The 16,681-nt window shown below is 49.7% G+C and overlaps 1 protein-coding gene across 1 annotated transcript; it reads right to left on the bottom strand.

The window, feature by feature from the left end:
- Positions 1 to 674: 674 nt before the first annotated feature.
- LOC134147960 (sodium-dependent lysophosphatidylcholine symporter 1-like) lies at positions 675 to 11,439 on the bottom strand. Its single transcript, XM_062589558.1, has 15 exons — positions 11,353 to 11,439; positions 8,701 to 8,826; positions 8,263 to 8,387; positions 7,527 to 7,659; positions 7,036 to 7,114; positions 6,373 to 6,530; positions 6,159 to 6,249; positions 5,481 to 5,602; positions 5,277 to 5,360; positions 4,974 to 5,057; positions 3,737 to 3,849; positions 3,149 to 3,292; positions 2,621 to 2,797; positions 2,342 to 2,389; positions 675 to 1,309 (listed from the first exon to the last, which is right to left on the bottom strand). The coding sequence occupies exons 1-14, from the start codon at positions 11,437 to 11,439 to the stop codon at positions 2,359 to 2,361; spliced, it is 1,554 nt and encodes a 517-aa protein (XP_062445542.1). The 3' UTR covers positions 675 to 1,309; positions 2,342 to 2,358.
- Positions 11,440 to 16,681: the final 5,242 nt, after the last annotated feature.

The following is a 16,681-nucleotide window of genomic DNA, read 5'->3' as shown; positions in this document are numbered from 1 at the left end:
TGCAAGCCATAGTTTCTGCCTGCCTGTAGTACCTGTTTTTCCTCAAACAGACCCGTGTCCCCAGAGTGTCATCCCAGAGTCAAGATGGAAGAAAAAAAAAAAAAAAAAAAAAAAAGCAGGGGAGAAAACAGGCATACTCTCATCCCTTCTGATTAATAGTATCCTCATGAAGGAATTGAGTCTGCCTTCCCCACAACAGCCAGCAATAAACAGGGAGCTGGAAGAGAAGAATACCACTCTATTTATATACATACTAGAACCTATGTCACACAAGCCCAGGAGCGCTCATCAGGCACTTTAACCTCCTCAGAGCGCTCACCCTGGGGGATGGCAGTTTTGGGGTTTTTTTTTTTTTTTTTTTTTGTTTGTTTGTTTTTTCATTTTTTTTAATCCCTACTAGAACCTGCTCATCTTACCAGCAAGCAGCGCCACACCAATGACAAGCCTCTGGCAAAACTAATACTCTAACAGAAGAGAGAAACTCAGCCAGGTTTGATCTCCCGTCACTGCTCAGGGTCCAGCTGGTCCAGAACCACAAAAGGTCTCAGGTCAGATTTCAGTGTCTCAACCCTGGAGAAAGTAAAACAGCCTCAGAACAAACAAATTCTACAGACATTTCTTCCTACTTTGTGGATCATTTGCTAGTAGAACTTGCAAAATAAATGCCAAGAGGAAAAAGTGTGAATATTCAGATTTAATAGTGTAAGAAATATACAGGACTTTTTTTGATATACAGAAGTACCATCGTGGATAATAGCAGGGCTAGAAGACACCACAAACACCAGAAGTGTTTCCCTGCTCTGCAGTGGGACAGGTCCCACTCTAGAGTGGTCTATGGCCCGTTCACAGCACGTGCGGCAGAGTAGAAGCTCCAGAGGAAGTCCACCCCTCTGTCCCAAAGAGCGCATGCCTCTGAACATAATTCATGTCTTCTGTAGGACTTAAAACTCCGAGCTCTCAGAGTGTTTCCTCAGTGTTCAAAGGTACTTGTTCGTTCATAAATCCACAGGAAGCAAGGCTGAAAGCAATGCACAGTGGCAGAGGGCAGTGTGTTGCAGCACCGACCACAGCCTTAGTCAGGCACTCCTAAGGAACATCCTTTACGCCTCAGCAAAAAAGGGAAGCCCTCCGTGCTGCTGAGAAATCACGCCGAATCTCGATTGATGTGATGATCCTGCAGATACTCTGACACATGATCTTCCCCATTCTTCTTAAAGTGGCATCACAAGACTGAAGGGTTCAAATTAAGTTAGTGCACAACTGGGGAGTAATTTGCTCAGATCCTGCCAATGTGCACCAGACTGGAGTGCTGCAAGGTCAACCAACGGTCAGACACAGCTCTAGCCCTAAAAATAACCAGCCTCACTCTTTTCCTCTGCACAGGGCTGAACACAGCTCAGTGCTACCAGCAACAAGCTGGCTTATTTCTCCTATCTTCCCCCCGCTGCCCCCTCACCATTGCCAGGAGAGATGTGAGGAGGCTGGGAAGCTTTCACAAGATGCTGATGTAGTAGATCTAGCTGTGGGCTATGATTTAAAAGCAACTCAACTATCCCGGAAATTCATGTGACATTTCTGCTCTAACCTCCTGGCATGGCAAAAATCAGGACAAGCTGCCAGAAACACCCAAGACTGCCTGAACTGAGTCAGCTCAGTCCAGTCCTGCAAACTCTTCTACCGAAAAATTCCTCATTTCCTGTAAGTTACTCAGCTAACAAGACCAAGGCAGAGAGACATAGCTGGCTTTTGCTACAGTGCTGCCAAGTGTGATCATTTCTGCACGTACTCTTCTTTTACGCTACTGGCTTAAACTTCACCCTTTTTCAAAGAAATTCTGAACTTTCCCCTGTGAAAGGACAGCGTAAGCACATAGACACACACTTATCTAGGAAAATACTTTTCAAAAAATCTGCCAAGAATGCTGCAGTTTCCCTCTAAAACAGTCCCAGCATACTTCAGGCAAAAGTTTTCCCACATGGCTAAGTGACACCTCCGCGTCCCGTCTTGTTTGCGAGCACTGTCCCGAGGCTTGCTTGGGCCCCTTCCTCCCCGGCAGGGCTGTCTCTCCCCAAAGAGGAGCACAGGTCTGTCGGGACCTGCCAAAGGACCAGTGAGGCCAAGCCTGGAGAAGGCAGCTCTCTAGCGAGGCGGCAGGGCTGGGGCTGCTGCGCAGGATCCCCTCTCTGACCTGTGCATGCCTGCCAGGAGAGGGAGGGGACCCGGGGTACAAACAGCCCCTTGGAACACGGAAACAGGAAACAACAGGAAACGGAGACTTTCCATGACAGCAGCACATCCTGACAGCACACAGCAAGTCTAGGTTCTTCCTGCAGGAACTCACCCAGTTCGGTGCTTGTTTTACTCTGCGCTGCCATGCTGCATGTGATGCCTGGTAAAAGGAACACGAGCACTCTTGAGATCCGATGTGAAGCCTGCAGTCCCCAGAACTCCCTCAAGCCCTTAGAGAACGTGCCTCTGGAAGGGATCATAGCACAAGCGCAGGGAACCAGGCTGGACATACGCAGTCCCTCCCTGTGCAGCGTTTCTGCCTTGGGCTAGTTGCAGTGCGGGCATCCAGAAATAAGAGAAGACCTGGCTCTTTGAGGGAGCCTGAATTTACCTGATTGCCTCCATCTCCATTTTCATCTGTTTCCTCCTCTTCTGATTGATGGGGTAGAGGGAAAAGATGATTATAGCAACAAGCAGCAGACTTATTGGGACTGGGGCCATGAGCAGCTGTAGGGCAAGGATGACAGAGGGGTTGTGTGTGCAGTCTCCAGCACGGTAACCTGCAAAACTAGAGGAACACAGATGAAAGACACTGCTGTCAGCCTAGGGACCTCCACTGGAGAACACTGGCAGGCTTTTAGTCATGAAGAATGGTCACACTTTCCCCAGCCCCACGGAGCCATTGCCAAAAGGCAAGCTGGCACTTCTGTGGGTCTCCTCTAGAGGCTGGAATCAAAGGCCCAACTTCATAGAAATCCCATTCCCTCCTGCTCCTCTTGCTCTCAGTAGATGTTGGAAAGACAAATTTGAATATACCTGCAACCCATTACAGCATCTCTCATCAGACAACCCAGAAAGGAGCAGTAAAAAAGATCCATGCTAGGCTGGCAAAATAGGGAGGATAGCATTTGGGGCTTACTGTAAACTCAGTGTCGATATCCCCACGGCAAGACCACCTGCAAACTTGTTGAAGATGACATAAAATGAGTAGAAGAGAGCCTCCAGGTTCAGGCAGTTGGGGTTCCTCAGCCTGAAATCATCCACTGCATCTGGCAGCATGGACCTGGGGACAGACAGCCCCACAGAGGCATTCATGAAACCCACTCCAGCACTGACCAAACTCAGCTGCAACTACTCCCAGGCCTCTTCAACCAGTAGAAAGAGGTGGAAACCACTTGAACTCCCCTCTGGAGACTGTTTAGCATGTCCTTTGCCTTAGGCAATCAGGACAGAATGTTTCACAGACAGCATGTAGCAGCTACTTTGAGAAAGGCAGGAAAAAAAACAGTATTTTGCACAGCATCCCACTGCTGAAGGGAGTCTTGAATGCAGACTGAATTATGCTCCAGCAAGACCATCACTTACCAGGATCACATCCACATCTCTTCCCAGCCCCATGTCCCTGTGCATCCCAATAGCTGTTGCAGTGAAGCCCTGGCCTGGCGTTTTCCCCATAACTTTCCCCTCCTCGCTACCTAACAACCATCTTTGAGATGCCTCCACTCACCACGGTAACAGATAGAGCACAGCCATGCTGCAGCCTGCCATGATCATCAGGAAGATGAAGGCCAGGAAATTGTGCCTCACCTGGGTGATCCCTATGAGGGCTGGGATAATCAGCTGGGGTAGAGAAGAGAAAGAAGAGCATATGAGCCCCTTCTGCTGCTCACGGACATCTTACACTGGCCTGGTGTACCAAAGGCTGGGCTCCTCCTCCCCACACATTCATAGACAATAGCAAAAACCTCACATCTGCCCAGCCGCCCTGCATCACCCTGCTCAGAGGGGCAAGGCCAGAGGACACCCCACCACCACCAGTACACGGACCCTGGATGTTATGTTCTGGGGCTCTAGGAAAGGTCTGAACAGCTGATTCGTGGCACAAAGGCTGCTTCCTTCCCCTGTGCAGTGTAGCCTGAAGACCCTGGACAGAGGGCAACAAGATATTGGAATCAAAGTCTTCCTCGTGGTAAAGAAAGGCCTGTTATAGAGGGCAATGGGGCTGAATGGTTAAACTAGAAAGCTGCATTTGCTATGGGTGCCCCAAATGTCTGTGAGAAAGGCAAACTCGAGGCAGATCTGCAAAGGAATTTGAGTACCTAATGCTCCAAAGCCAAATGGGACTTTCTTGCTGACTTGCATAGCCAGGCAGCAGCTCAAGTGTGTTTGATGAGCAGGCTCATTCCCAGCATGGTACCCTGGCCCTTACTTCCCTCCCCACACAGAGCTGGCTGGCAGAACTCAGGTCACCTGCATTGAGCATGCAAGATCCTGGAGCAGGAAAGAGGCTGCTGGGAGTGCACATGAGATCAGTGCATTAGGACAGCATCTAACCACGCACTGCTCACAAGACCCAGCAGCCATGGAGTCCAAGAGCATAAGCCAGGTTGGGCGATACTGCAAACATCCTCACTCATCCACCATCTCACAGACAGGCCCTTAGCCTCCCCAAACATTACTGCAAAGCTCTGCAAAGCTGTGGTCACTGATATGAGCAGTGGCCAGACAAATTGAAATGCAGAACTGTGATCAGCTACCACCCTATTCCTGTTCACCTATAGCATGGAAGACACTGCTCAGGGCCACCTGCCTCCGAGCTGGCTGGCTAGGAGAAATAAAACGCCTGCATGGCTGGTCACGCTGTTTAGCAGCCAGCTCTTCCCCTTAGACAGCATGAGTAGCTGGGAGCAGGACACTGCCCACAGGGCTTCTTAGTTTGTAGCCAAGACCAAGGGCAAACTTACCACCAGGCCTAAGGACACGGCCGTTTTCTTCCCAAATTTCCCCAAAAGCCATTGCCAGAATGGAATAGAGAGGGAAGCTGTGACCTGAGGAGAGAACCAGAGAGGACTCTCAGCAAGGCCTTCCAGTTTCCGCCAGTATCTGCCTGGGTGACATCTTTGCTGATAGGAAGAAGCAGCAGTGCTGACTCCACAAAATCCAGTGCCCCAAGTGTGGCCTGAGCTGTCACGATCCTGTAGGGCTGTGGCAATCCAGGCATCTGCCAAAGCAGGCAGGGACAGAATGTCTCTCTTGGGCTCTCTTACCAACATGATAAGCACCAAATGCTGGAACTTCCCGGCCAGACCTGCAGCATGAGTACAGAAGACAGCGAAGATCCCCTGTGCAATCTAGGAAGGGAACATGGAGACATTCACGGCTGGGGTCCCACATTCACTGTGTATCACTAGAGAAGCTGCCTGGAGCATCTCATCTCCCAAGCTCTCCTCCTGCTGAGGCAGGTCTCACACCTGGAAGGCCAGGGATGCAAAGAGGAAGCCACACAGCAGCTGGGTGTAGGGCTTGTGTTCCATGATCATCCTCAGGCAGCTACTGAAGGGCAGCTCAACCTTCCCCAGGGGGCTGAGGGGCCCTGAGAAGAGAGACAGAAAGGTCTGCACTGGAACTGCCAGAACAAACAAGATTAGGGTGGGAGGTACAGGGGGATAGTGCTGTTATGCTCAGCTGAGCTGCACCTGAAGCGAGTCTGATGTCTCAGTGCAGAAACAGCCATTTTACCTCTTTGCACGGCACACTCAGGCTGGCCACTCTATCAGGCTAAGTGTTTGCAAGACTCACTCAGCACAGCAGAGTGATAAGCTGCAAACCTTGCCACAGACTACCATCTCCTAGCAGGAGCTCTCAGACAGCCCAGACCTTCCCTTCTCATGAAGGTCTCTCCAGTCCTCTGTTGGAGCAAGATGCTGCCAGCAAAAACTGAGGAGGCTGCAAAGCTGACAGCTATTCCCAGAGAGCCAGGAAGGCGGGAGCCTTGGTATCCAAGCAGGTGCTGTGTCTCTGTGCCTCACACTGAAAGTCATCCAGTCTGCAGGGGCCTAGCTCCCTCTGCCTCATGCCCCCCCTACAAGCCCATCCTCACCATCCACCACCACTTGGCGCCATCCAAACTGCATCAAAATGGACCTTACCAGGCTGTTCCCTTACTCCAAAGATGAGAATCAGACAGGACAGGCAATAGATTGAGCCCAGAACCAGGGATGCAAATGCATAGGCCCTACGCTGGCAGACAACAGAGAGTGCAAAATCACAATGCAGGTACCACACACACAGCTAGGAGCACGGCCAGCAGCGCTGGCCCCCGAGCTTCGGGGACAAGCAGAAAGCAGATGGGCCAGCCCTTACCGTGTTCTCCAGTGAGTCTGTGAGGCTGGAGGAGCTGGTGTTGGGCAGGGTCCCATTCAACACGTAACAGCTGTTCATCATATGGACATGGTAACTGCCCACAATCTGCCCCTGAATTCCTGATCCAAGGAGTGTGCTGAACACCTCCATTCCCATTCCTGCCAGGACAGCCATGAGCGAGACTTTAGTCCCACTTTCCGGCTACAGAGAAACATCCCTCAGTAAGGGTAAGAGACCAGTTTTGGGTATGTGATTGGAGGCACCAACATCTAAGAGCTGCCCTAGAAGGAGATGAGACCTGCTATTTCTACCTGCTTTGATTCTTCTCCTCTGGCTCCAGCAGCAAACACTCTAGTGTTTGGAGCGAATAAGACTGCTTATTCGCAGGCCCCTAGGGAGCATCTACATTTAACAAATGCTTCTGCAGGTGAATTCTTTCCAGAAGCTGCCACTGGTCTCATATTCCTGGCTCACTCCACCCAGCCTCCTCTTTCACTGCAATGACATATGGACCCCAAGCAGATTTGTTCATACTTTCTTTGGGTGAGATTGAGTGTGCAACTTTAGCCTGGCCAAAGCCAGAGGAACTTATCCCTGTCTCCTCCAAGGAGGGTCTTGTAGGAATGCAGGCAGCCCTGGAGCTGTAGGGGCACAATCACTTACTGTAGGCGGTGGCTAAATCACGATCTCTCTGGGTTCCTCCCAGGAACATTGTCAGGGAAGAGTACGGCACATGGTAGCACTGGGGAAGAGCACAGTTCAAACACACCTCTGACTACTGCTTCTTTGCTTTGCCTGTTATGACCCCCTCATTCCCAAACACAGAAGATAGTGCTGCCTTCCATAACACCCCTGCACACAGGCAGCTTTTCGACATCTTCTTCTGTGGTTTGCTTTTTTCTCACAAACCAGTGATGGAGAAGTTCACATCACCACTTACAGGCAGCCCACCCAAATCCCAGCATTAAAATGCACTGTTTCATCTCCCCATCCCCTGCTGGCATGGTCTGCAGCAGGGAGAGCTTGCATCCTGCTCCCTCCTCCCAGCTGGAGCTCCCAGCTCCAGGCCCCTGGGACTCCTCAGCTGACCGCGTTCCAGTTCCTTGTGGGAGATGATGTGTAGTACAGTCAGCCCTGGGCACCATGTTCCTTACAGTCATGCAAGTCTGGAAGAAGCTGTACATGAACAGGTACCACAGGAACTTCAAGGAGACAGGGGTGGTATCTGGGAGGGTGAACCACATCATGCAGTAGAAAAGCACTCCAAACGGTGTGGAGCATGCAATCCTGGAGAGGAAGCAGAGCTGGTCAGATATGATCCTCAGATAAGGAGGTCAGATTTCTCAGTGCAGAACCTGAGCAACACAGCACAGCTCCTTCCCCTGACCTCCAAACCACAGCTCGGCTACTGCAAGGGCAAGGTCTGCAAGAGGAAGATTTGCTCAAGTGAGTGCCTGGAGGTGGGGATTAAACACAAATGTTGAGATAAAAATGAATGTCTAAATTACCCCAAATTACTTATTCTCTTATTTAAATACTTAAGGTCCAAGCCCTGCAGCAGAGCCTTGTGGGCAGCAATAACCCTCTAAGTACAAGATTTGCCCATGGTTAGAGACTGCTGAAGAGGTCCTGACACAGCTGACTGCCAAACTCTGCATGAGCCACCAGGCCAGCAGTCAGGGAGCACCAAACCCCACAGCCCCAGAAATGTAAGACTCAGGGAAACAACAAGTGTACGAGTTTGAAATACTCTCCTCCTCTTTCATTACCATGACATATGGACCCCACTGCAAGCTACATAACGAGGCATCCCAACTGTCTCCTTGTGCTAACACTGAAGGAATTTGAGCCCAACACAGACCCTCCTGAGGCTCCAGCCTGGACACTCACCATGGGACTAGCTTGCCATATTTTCTCCTTGGGCTCTTGCTGACTAGGAAGCCAATGGCAGGGTCAGTAACTGCATCCCAAGCTCTTCCAAGGAAGAGGATCAGAGAGGCATGGAACGGCTCCAGCTATGTGTAGGGAAACGGAAATCACAGCTCAAAAAGGAAAGAAGTCCTGGCAAAAAGCTATGAGCAGTCAGTACGATGCAGCTTGCTCTAGCCAATATTTCAGCTGCATCCCTTGGGGACCACTCTAAGCCTTGAAATGACCTGGAAACATCTACTGTATTCCCACCAGCAATCCGGTTGTTCGTTTTAGTGCCTAATTCTGATGAGCATTTCTGAGGGTTTTGGCCACCCATCACATTCCACTCTTGCTCCAGTCTGCCTAGTTCATGCTAAGCCCTTTTGCAGATTAACCCCATCTCACATGCCCACTCACCTGCACAACATCCAGAAGGAAAATTTGGAGGAAAAACCCAAGCGCGTTTCCTGTCATCTGGTAGGGAATGCCCCCAGCAGCATAGCAAACCTTTCTGCAGAGCGGCAGTCCTGAATTCTCCTGGAACTGAGACACCAAGGAACAAGCTGGTCTGAGAACAGATACAAACCCCTGGCTGACAGTTAACCTCCAGCCTTTGCTTATGTTACCTGCAGGGTTCTGTGAGACCAGTTTAAACCCTGAATCATGTCTTTCCCCTGCCAAGACACATATACCTTTCCTTTGGCTGGACATGAGTCCACCCAGTTCCCACGAGCAAGATGGACGAGGCAGTTGGGGTGCTCCCCCTTTGCTGGTAAACTCGATGGATTGGTGTGACGTGAACCTAGCATGCTAGCATGTAACCTGCCCTAAGGCCCGCAGCCTGGCTGGTGAGGTCCTACTCTGCAGAATTTTGTATCCTTCATAAGCCTTCAGGTCATCTTTGAAGAACTGCTCCTAGGAGCTAGGCACACTTACAGCATCTCTCCTCACTCCAACCCACCAGCACACATTCAGTCCTTGACCACCCACAGCTCAAAGACAAATGCTGTTCAGGGGGCTTCCGCCTTGTCTCCTCATCTCTGGCAAGTGCTCATTATCAGGGACACATTTCTCGTGTTTCACCGTGATTTTCCTTGGAGGTATGTTTGCATGAGGTCACAGGCCACTAACATAAATGAGATACTCATCTAATTCCAAACCCAGAGCTATCTGCTGAGCTGTTCTAATGTGTTTCTCCTCTGTTTTTGAGCCATGGTTCTGTAGTTCATGTTTTCGGTATTAAAAAGCACAAAGTGTATCAAGCTTAAAGTGACTGTAATGAGGGCAGTCCAAGCATAGACAGACTGCAAAGGCCTGAATCCAAGGGATTTCTGCAGAGCAACAGAGGAACAAGGAATGCTTCAGTGCACAGGGAAAGGGCTGATGGCAAAGTCTCTGTTTTATCTGAATATGGTTAGTTTAGTAAATACTCTATCAAGCCTCAAACATCTAGCAAGTTCCCAGAGGCAACCTACAGGATTGACATGCTCCCAGCCCCAAAATGAACTTGCTATCTAGCATGATACACTTCTGCATCATCCAAGAGCAAGAATATACAGTAAAATGCAGGATTAGACTACACAGAAAACAGATAGCCAGTCAAGGCTATGATTTTCATTGGCATTTGGCTGAACAGGGTGCATTGACTTGGCCTGATAGCTAGCTCTCCAGTGAGCAGACCATCATTAGAGGCCATTCAGTTGCAATAGGAAGAGCATTGGTGGAGCTGCAGTGCAGAACTAGACACTTGGAGACCAAAGTTCACCTCCCATCTCACCACAGGCTGGCTTGGTTAATGTACTGGGACTAAGCTACTCAAAAAGGGACTTGGATTCCTGGCTTACACCGTGTTTCTGCTTTGTCAAGTCACTGAACAGCTCCACTGTAGCCCAGAGAGCTGCAGGCAGGCTGCTGTCCTGCACCCAAAAATACACAACCCTTTCCAAAAACATGTTGCAAGGCTCCTCCACTCATGCAGTGCAAATAGCCCTTCCAAGTGGCAGGTCTTGCCCAGACATGGCTATAAAAGGCTTCAGGCTCCTACAGCAGAAGTGTTGCAGAAGAGCACAGAGTGACAAGATACAAATATTTGGTGCAGAGGTAGTTGTGCAAGAGGTTGAGCAAACTGCAGGATCCCATCAAGAGACAGGAGAGTAGAGAAATCAAGTTAAGGATTGCTTCACTGCCACTTTCACTGCCATACGGTGAAAGGGCAACGTGCAGGTTCCCCAGCCTGTCGGGGCTAAAGACACGGGCCGTGCTGCTGGCCGTCAGCTCGAGTGACGGTATCTTTGAGGGAAGACAGACCTTCCCTGTAACGGCACCAGGAAGCAGCCTCCAAAGACACGGGCACAGTCGCAGATAGCTGCCTTCCAAAAGACACCAAGTGCCTTTCCATCACGCAGTGGTTAGCGATCACTCCTCCACAACACACGCTGCAGAGAAAGCACGGACGCCGCTGCGCCCACCCGGCTGAAGAGCCCGGGATCGGGGGCAGTCCCGCCCTGTAAACGCGGGGGAGAAGAGCACCTGCATTTCCCTCGCTAGGTAACTCCAGCAGGCTGCATGTTTCTCTCAGCTTGTGGTCTCACTTTCCTTCCTGCCTTTTACCGCACAGTGCGGCAGGTCCCTTGTATTTCAAGGCACAGATCAACCTTGTCCCGCAGGGCTGGCTGAAGCATTAGGTTTGCACCACCACTGTGAAGCACTTACTCATGCAACATACTGTTTCCACAGCAGCTCTGCTTCTAAAATTACAAAGACATTTCTCTAGACTGCAGGGTTTTGTGGCAGCTTTTGTTCCCTTCATGTTCTCAGCAGGCAGGACAGAGCTCTGCAAGGCTCTGCCCATTTCACTTGCAAGTCAACAACAACAACAAAAGTGCAGAGCCTTCCTTTAAGCAAAGTGTTCTCAAGCTTGAGTCATGAACACTTAGGAACACCCCCACAGCCTGTGGCTGTTCGATCCGGCAGGCTCTGCGTGGGTGTGCGCACTCGCCAGGGTTAGCGGGCACGTGTGAAAGGCATTTTTGCGCGTGAGAAAGAAGCACCCTTGGACACTGATCTTACCTTGCCGTGGACCGCTCTCCTCTGTGGGAGAGCTCCCTCTTGGGTTAATCTGGGCAGCTCAGCATCGCCTTGGCCACCTGGAAGCATCCTTGCAGACAGCATCCTTCACTGACACGTGGCAGGGAAGCAGAGGCTTCCTGGCCCAGAAGAAGTGCGGTTCAAAGAGAGCACCGCAGGCACTGATCGGAGCTGGAGTGAGATTTGACAAGAGAAGATGCAACGTCTCCAAGGCCCCAGGAAGAGCTGACAGAGGAGAAGTGACCAGCCCTGAGGGAGGAGCCAGGCCAGATCCTGCCCACCCAGGCAGGAAACCTGGTGGGGCTCACCACGCTGGCTGCGTGCACCCAGGGCAGTTGCTCCAAGGTTTTCTGCAGCTAAGTGGAGCAACCCAGGGCTCTTCAAATGCCAAACTGGGTCCAGTGCTTTATCCCCCTCCCAGGGCAGCTGCCACACTGGGATCCTAGGGGTACGGAGGAGAACACGTTCACCCGAGCTCTAAACTACCCCAGGAGCACTCCTGAGCCAAGCCGGGACTTGTGTCTTGGTAGCACAGCCACGAACTGCACAGAACAAAAGTGCAAAGCCCAGAGAGGGCCACAGCGGCAGCCGGAGCAGCCGGGGAGAGGGCAGCAGGGCCGGGGAGATGTCCGCCCTGGGTCACCTCCGGCAAAGGCCCTTCCTCCACAAGGCAGTTCGGGTACACCAGGTGCCCAGCCCTGGCACCTTGTTGGGGGCTGCGCAAAACGCCATCCCTTTGCTTTGCCCTCTCCTTAGCGGGCTCAAGAGGCTGGTGCTGACCTGGCCGTGGCACTTAGGATAGGAAATGGGCAGAGACATTTTCCCTTTTGCTATTAGGCAAGATCAGTAATTATCAGCTTCTTCTGGCCTGTGGACTCCTGAGAGCTCTCTCGTGGTAATGCAAAGCCCACACGCCATGTTTTAGCCTTGTGACAAGAAACTTGCTTTTCTTAGTCACCTTTCACAGACCCTTTATAGCCCATAGATCCCAGCAGTCTTGGGATCACAAATCAAAAATTACTCCCACATTAACAGCAGTAGGAGCTCAGTTACTCACTGCTGGCTGTGTGGGAATGGTGCAGCTCCCGAGGTAGTGGTACACACCACACGCAGCCAGGCACAGCTAAAAGCACTTGGCAAGCAAATGCAGACAGAGAAATCTGCTTCCGCGGGCAGAAGCGCACAGCGAAAGGCTGTCAGAAAAGGGATGTCATGGCCACTCTTCCCACTAACCGTTCGTTTTTACGTGGCCTCTAATCACTCGGCTGTTCTCAGACAAGCCTCTCTAGTCGTACCAAACACGGTCTCCAAGTCTGACCTGACACAGAGCAGCACTGCTGAAAACAGCAGCCTCTCCGTGCTCTTCTCCCAGCTTACCAGCAGCTCCTGGGAGCATCAAATCTGCGTTACTGTCTCTGCACCACCACCTGCAAAGCTGATCACAACATTGTTAAAAATGTGTTATCTTCAGCTCAGTCTTGCTCAGCAGGGGTTAATCTAAAAAAAAAAAAAAATCACAGGCTGAGTCAGAACTTATTTAATAAGCCACAGTGCAACTGAGTCAGTGGCATCTCTTTTCACTGCTATTTTACTGACATCTCAGATAACAAATATCATTCATGCTGGACCACAGCCAGTGCATTAGGAGCCGAATTGCTGTCTCCCTCCAGCATATTGAAGCATATATTTCTGTAAGAAAGCAAAATACATCTCTACCTACCCAAGGGGAAAGGAGAACTCAGAAGAAAACAAAAAACCTGATTTTTAATTTTTATATGCTATTTTGTACTGACTCACTGCATGTAACTACAATGTTTGGACAGACACATGGTACTTTTTGAAACAGTACTCAGCACTTAATCCTCTGCAGCTTTGGCACTCATTTACTCTCCAGGTGCAGATAGCTGCATTTTCTGCACATGTAGCAGAGAGCTAACAGATGACCAAGAGATACCTCCCAGGGCAGCTGTGCCTATTGCTGCCTGGCTAGTTCAGGGCAATTCCCTTCAACAGAGGAAAGCTTTATTTTTACTCTGCTCAGATTCTCCTGAAACCTTTGGTCATGTTTCTCAGTGCCTTACGCAAACCGCGTTACCCACCAGGTCTAGACAGGATGTCACGACTGCCAGCGCAGCACGGGGAACTTGCAAGCTGCCTCTGCATGACAGCGTGGCTCAGCTTCGTGCCAGAGATGGATTTCAGTGCAGAGCACCGCTCTCACCCAGCTGCTTGCCATTAATATACACTGGACTACTGTCACAGGCAACGAACTTTCTAATAACGCCTCGTGCCCGAGTCTGAAATCTAACCAAAGCAAGTCATCATACACTGCACGCACCAAGGGTCCCAGAGCCAAGGGACGTTGCCTTTTCCTTCTCTACACTGACCTTTCTCTGTTGGTTGCTTAGAAGTAGGTTTTGAGCAGGAAAAGAAGTCACAGTAATGCTGCAGCTACACCCATTTTTCTGTTGCACAAATACTCAGCAAAAGGGCCAGCAAAGCCAAAGCGCTGCAGTTTAAGAAACAAGGTCATGCTGGAAATTACTCACTGCCAAAAAAAGTCCCTTCCCCAAGATCTAGTGCACTCTCAGTGGAGAGCGAGATCTTATCTCTCAAGACACCCTGGGTCCAGGAATGCATGATTCAACCAATTCCAATCCAAGCTGCACTAATTAAACAGCTTTTCTCGGGGTACTATGGCCTGAAGAGGGGATATTCACGCAAGGGAGCCCCACTGAGGAAAATGTTTAAAACCCACAGAGCGGAATTTTTTGGCACCAAACCCATTTGGATACGTTCTACTAGCAAGTCCCCTGAAGGGTTACTGCTCCTCGACTGCTCTAGACATGGCCAGCAGCTCCCATTCTCCCCTTACCACAGCTGCCTTCTCTTGGCAGAACAGGACTATGCTAGCTATCGTGACAGATGAGGAGGGGGAGGAAGGGCAGTTGCTGCTGTAGCCCCCGTAGCCAATAAAGAGCTAAATCTAATGGAGAGTAGTGAAATGTACCTGAGTAAATAAGAGCATCTGGAATCTATTCAGGAACTCACAGCACTGGGACAGACAGGTTCAGTGCAGACATGACAGAACAGCAAATCAGATAAACATTTAGGAATGTAGCAAGTAAGTCAGAAAATGATAAATTAGTGAATCTGGAGGTGCTTGACACAGGAACTGTTCAGCTGCCAAAGATATAGGCCTATTGCATAATCAGTAGTACACAACTGGCTGCAGAAGTGTATAATTGGAAAATATGGGATTCATTCGGAAAAACTTCTACTAATAAGTATTTAGAAAGGATTTCTATTCCTATTTCTGTTTAAGCATGCATGATTCCTGCTGACAGCTACACTGATTACCTGGCCAGCAACTGCAATAAGCAGCTACCTTGGTCTAGATGCAGTGTACATTTGCTTACTTGTCCGATCAGTATTGCAGAAGGAGCCTGGTTAGCACTTCGACAGCAGCAACTACATATATAAGTCCATAAGCAGCTTTTGGAGAAACACATCCCAGCTCCCAGAGTTGTTACGCCTGCTGTGTACGTTATGGTACAGCATATGCGTTATTTACCAGAGCAAGAACAGGACTTGCAGCTGGTTCGTCAGCAAAAGTCAACTAACTTTAAGCTTTTCTTCTTCCTCAAGTAAACTGAAACTATCTAAAACAAACCAAAAAGCTGGTAGGGAGATCATACCTCATCAATAAGGACTGTAGATGAGAAGATGCAGCTCTATATGATTCAGCAAATGAGCCTGTACAGTGGTTAATTCCCTTCCCACCAAGCAGAGAACTGGTGCACCCATTTGTCACCACTGTGCCGGGAGGACAGGTACAGAAGTGCACGGTTCTGAGAAGCCTGGTTCGAGCCTCCACGTGTGAGAGGAGCTGAAAGGCTTTTCGTTCATTGGGGTGCTGCTCGGTCGCCAGGACACTGCACCTGGCAACACGCACTGCTGAGAACTGAGGGCTCCTGCCTCCCAGCTTTGCCTCGAATGACTCCGTCAGCTTTCCTTGGATGATGCCAAGTGTTTATGATAAAAGCACCAATGGAAAACCACAACCTGGTAAGAAAAACAACTTTGTTGTTTTAATTAATCTGTCATTTTAAACTACCAGTCTCCATCTGTAAACATTCTGGTTCACCAACAGAAACAAGACCATTTAGAAACTGTAAGGGGGTAGCACCGTCTTGCTTTCAGACTACAGCAGTTCTTCATATAGGGCTACACAGAGAAACAAACTCCGAAACAGATGCCAGTCCTTGTCCGAGGCTTCAGTGTAGGTACCGTAGATCCTCCCTTCACAGGGAGGGAGGCTCTGAAGAAGACCATAAGCATCTTGTGTTACGTGGCTATGACACCCATCCCTCAAGCCGGCTTTCCTCTGTAACTACAGAGTCAAGAGAGACATCGACTCAAGGTCCTTTACCTTGATAAGAAGGGACAAAGGGTCTGTGAAGCAGAGCTGCTTTTGAAATAAAACTGAGTAACTCACTGAACTTCAGAAAAGCATCCCAGGAGCAGACTGACATCAGTCATTTAGTCATTTCTCTGACTAAATACATCAGGGAAGCCGAAGACCCACCCAAGAATAAGCCACAGCACCAAGGTCACTTTCTAGTTCTTGAACAATTTATTGTCATCCAGTGCTAAGAAGCAATGGCCAAGTCAAATATGACTGATTATAACAAAAGACAACAAAAACCACCATGTTATTTTATAAACAATAAAAAAAAGAATTAGGCCAAAATTAACAGTCATCCTCTCCTAGCTGCAGGTGTGCTCACTGAGATTACTTGCTCTCTGTTTCTTGTCACAGCTTCATCTGCCAGCTGAGCTAGCTGTGCTCTGTGCCAGAACAAGGCAACCAGCTAGCTGATCTCTGCTGTTAACCTTGTTTGACCCAAATGGAGCAGGATGCACGCGCGTATGCAGGGGTGTTACGTGAGCAGCTCCGGTGGCAACTCCAGTGGCAAACAGGAGGAGGAAGGACAAGCAGCTGAAGGTATAGCTGTGCCTGGAAAGGGATGTACCTGTACCAGGATCACTGAAAAACTATTTGACCAAAGCTACTGGAAGAGCAGGACTCCTGAGGCAGACAGACCCCTCACACTGCAGGAGATACTGAACCAGGAAACAACCAACAGCAAAAGCAGCATTACAGAGGGGAGGAAAAGTTCACAGGAAACGGTACAAACCAACCTTTTTGAGGAAACGCTATCAGAAAACACAGGAGCTAAATTTTAGCAAGGAGAACACACAAAAAGGAAGAGGAGGAAACAATGAACTATATATGAGTGAAAGAAAG

This window comes from Rhea pennata, chromosome 16 (genome assembly GCF_028389875.1).
Source record: "Rhea pennata isolate bPtePen1 chromosome 16, bPtePen1.pri, whole genome shotgun sequence".
Taxonomy (NCBI): domain Eukaryota; kingdom Metazoa; phylum Chordata; class Aves; order Rheiformes; family Rheidae; genus Rhea; species Rhea pennata.
Note: the sequence above shows the minus strand (reverse complement) of the source record. Positions and strands in the feature narration are given on the sequence as shown.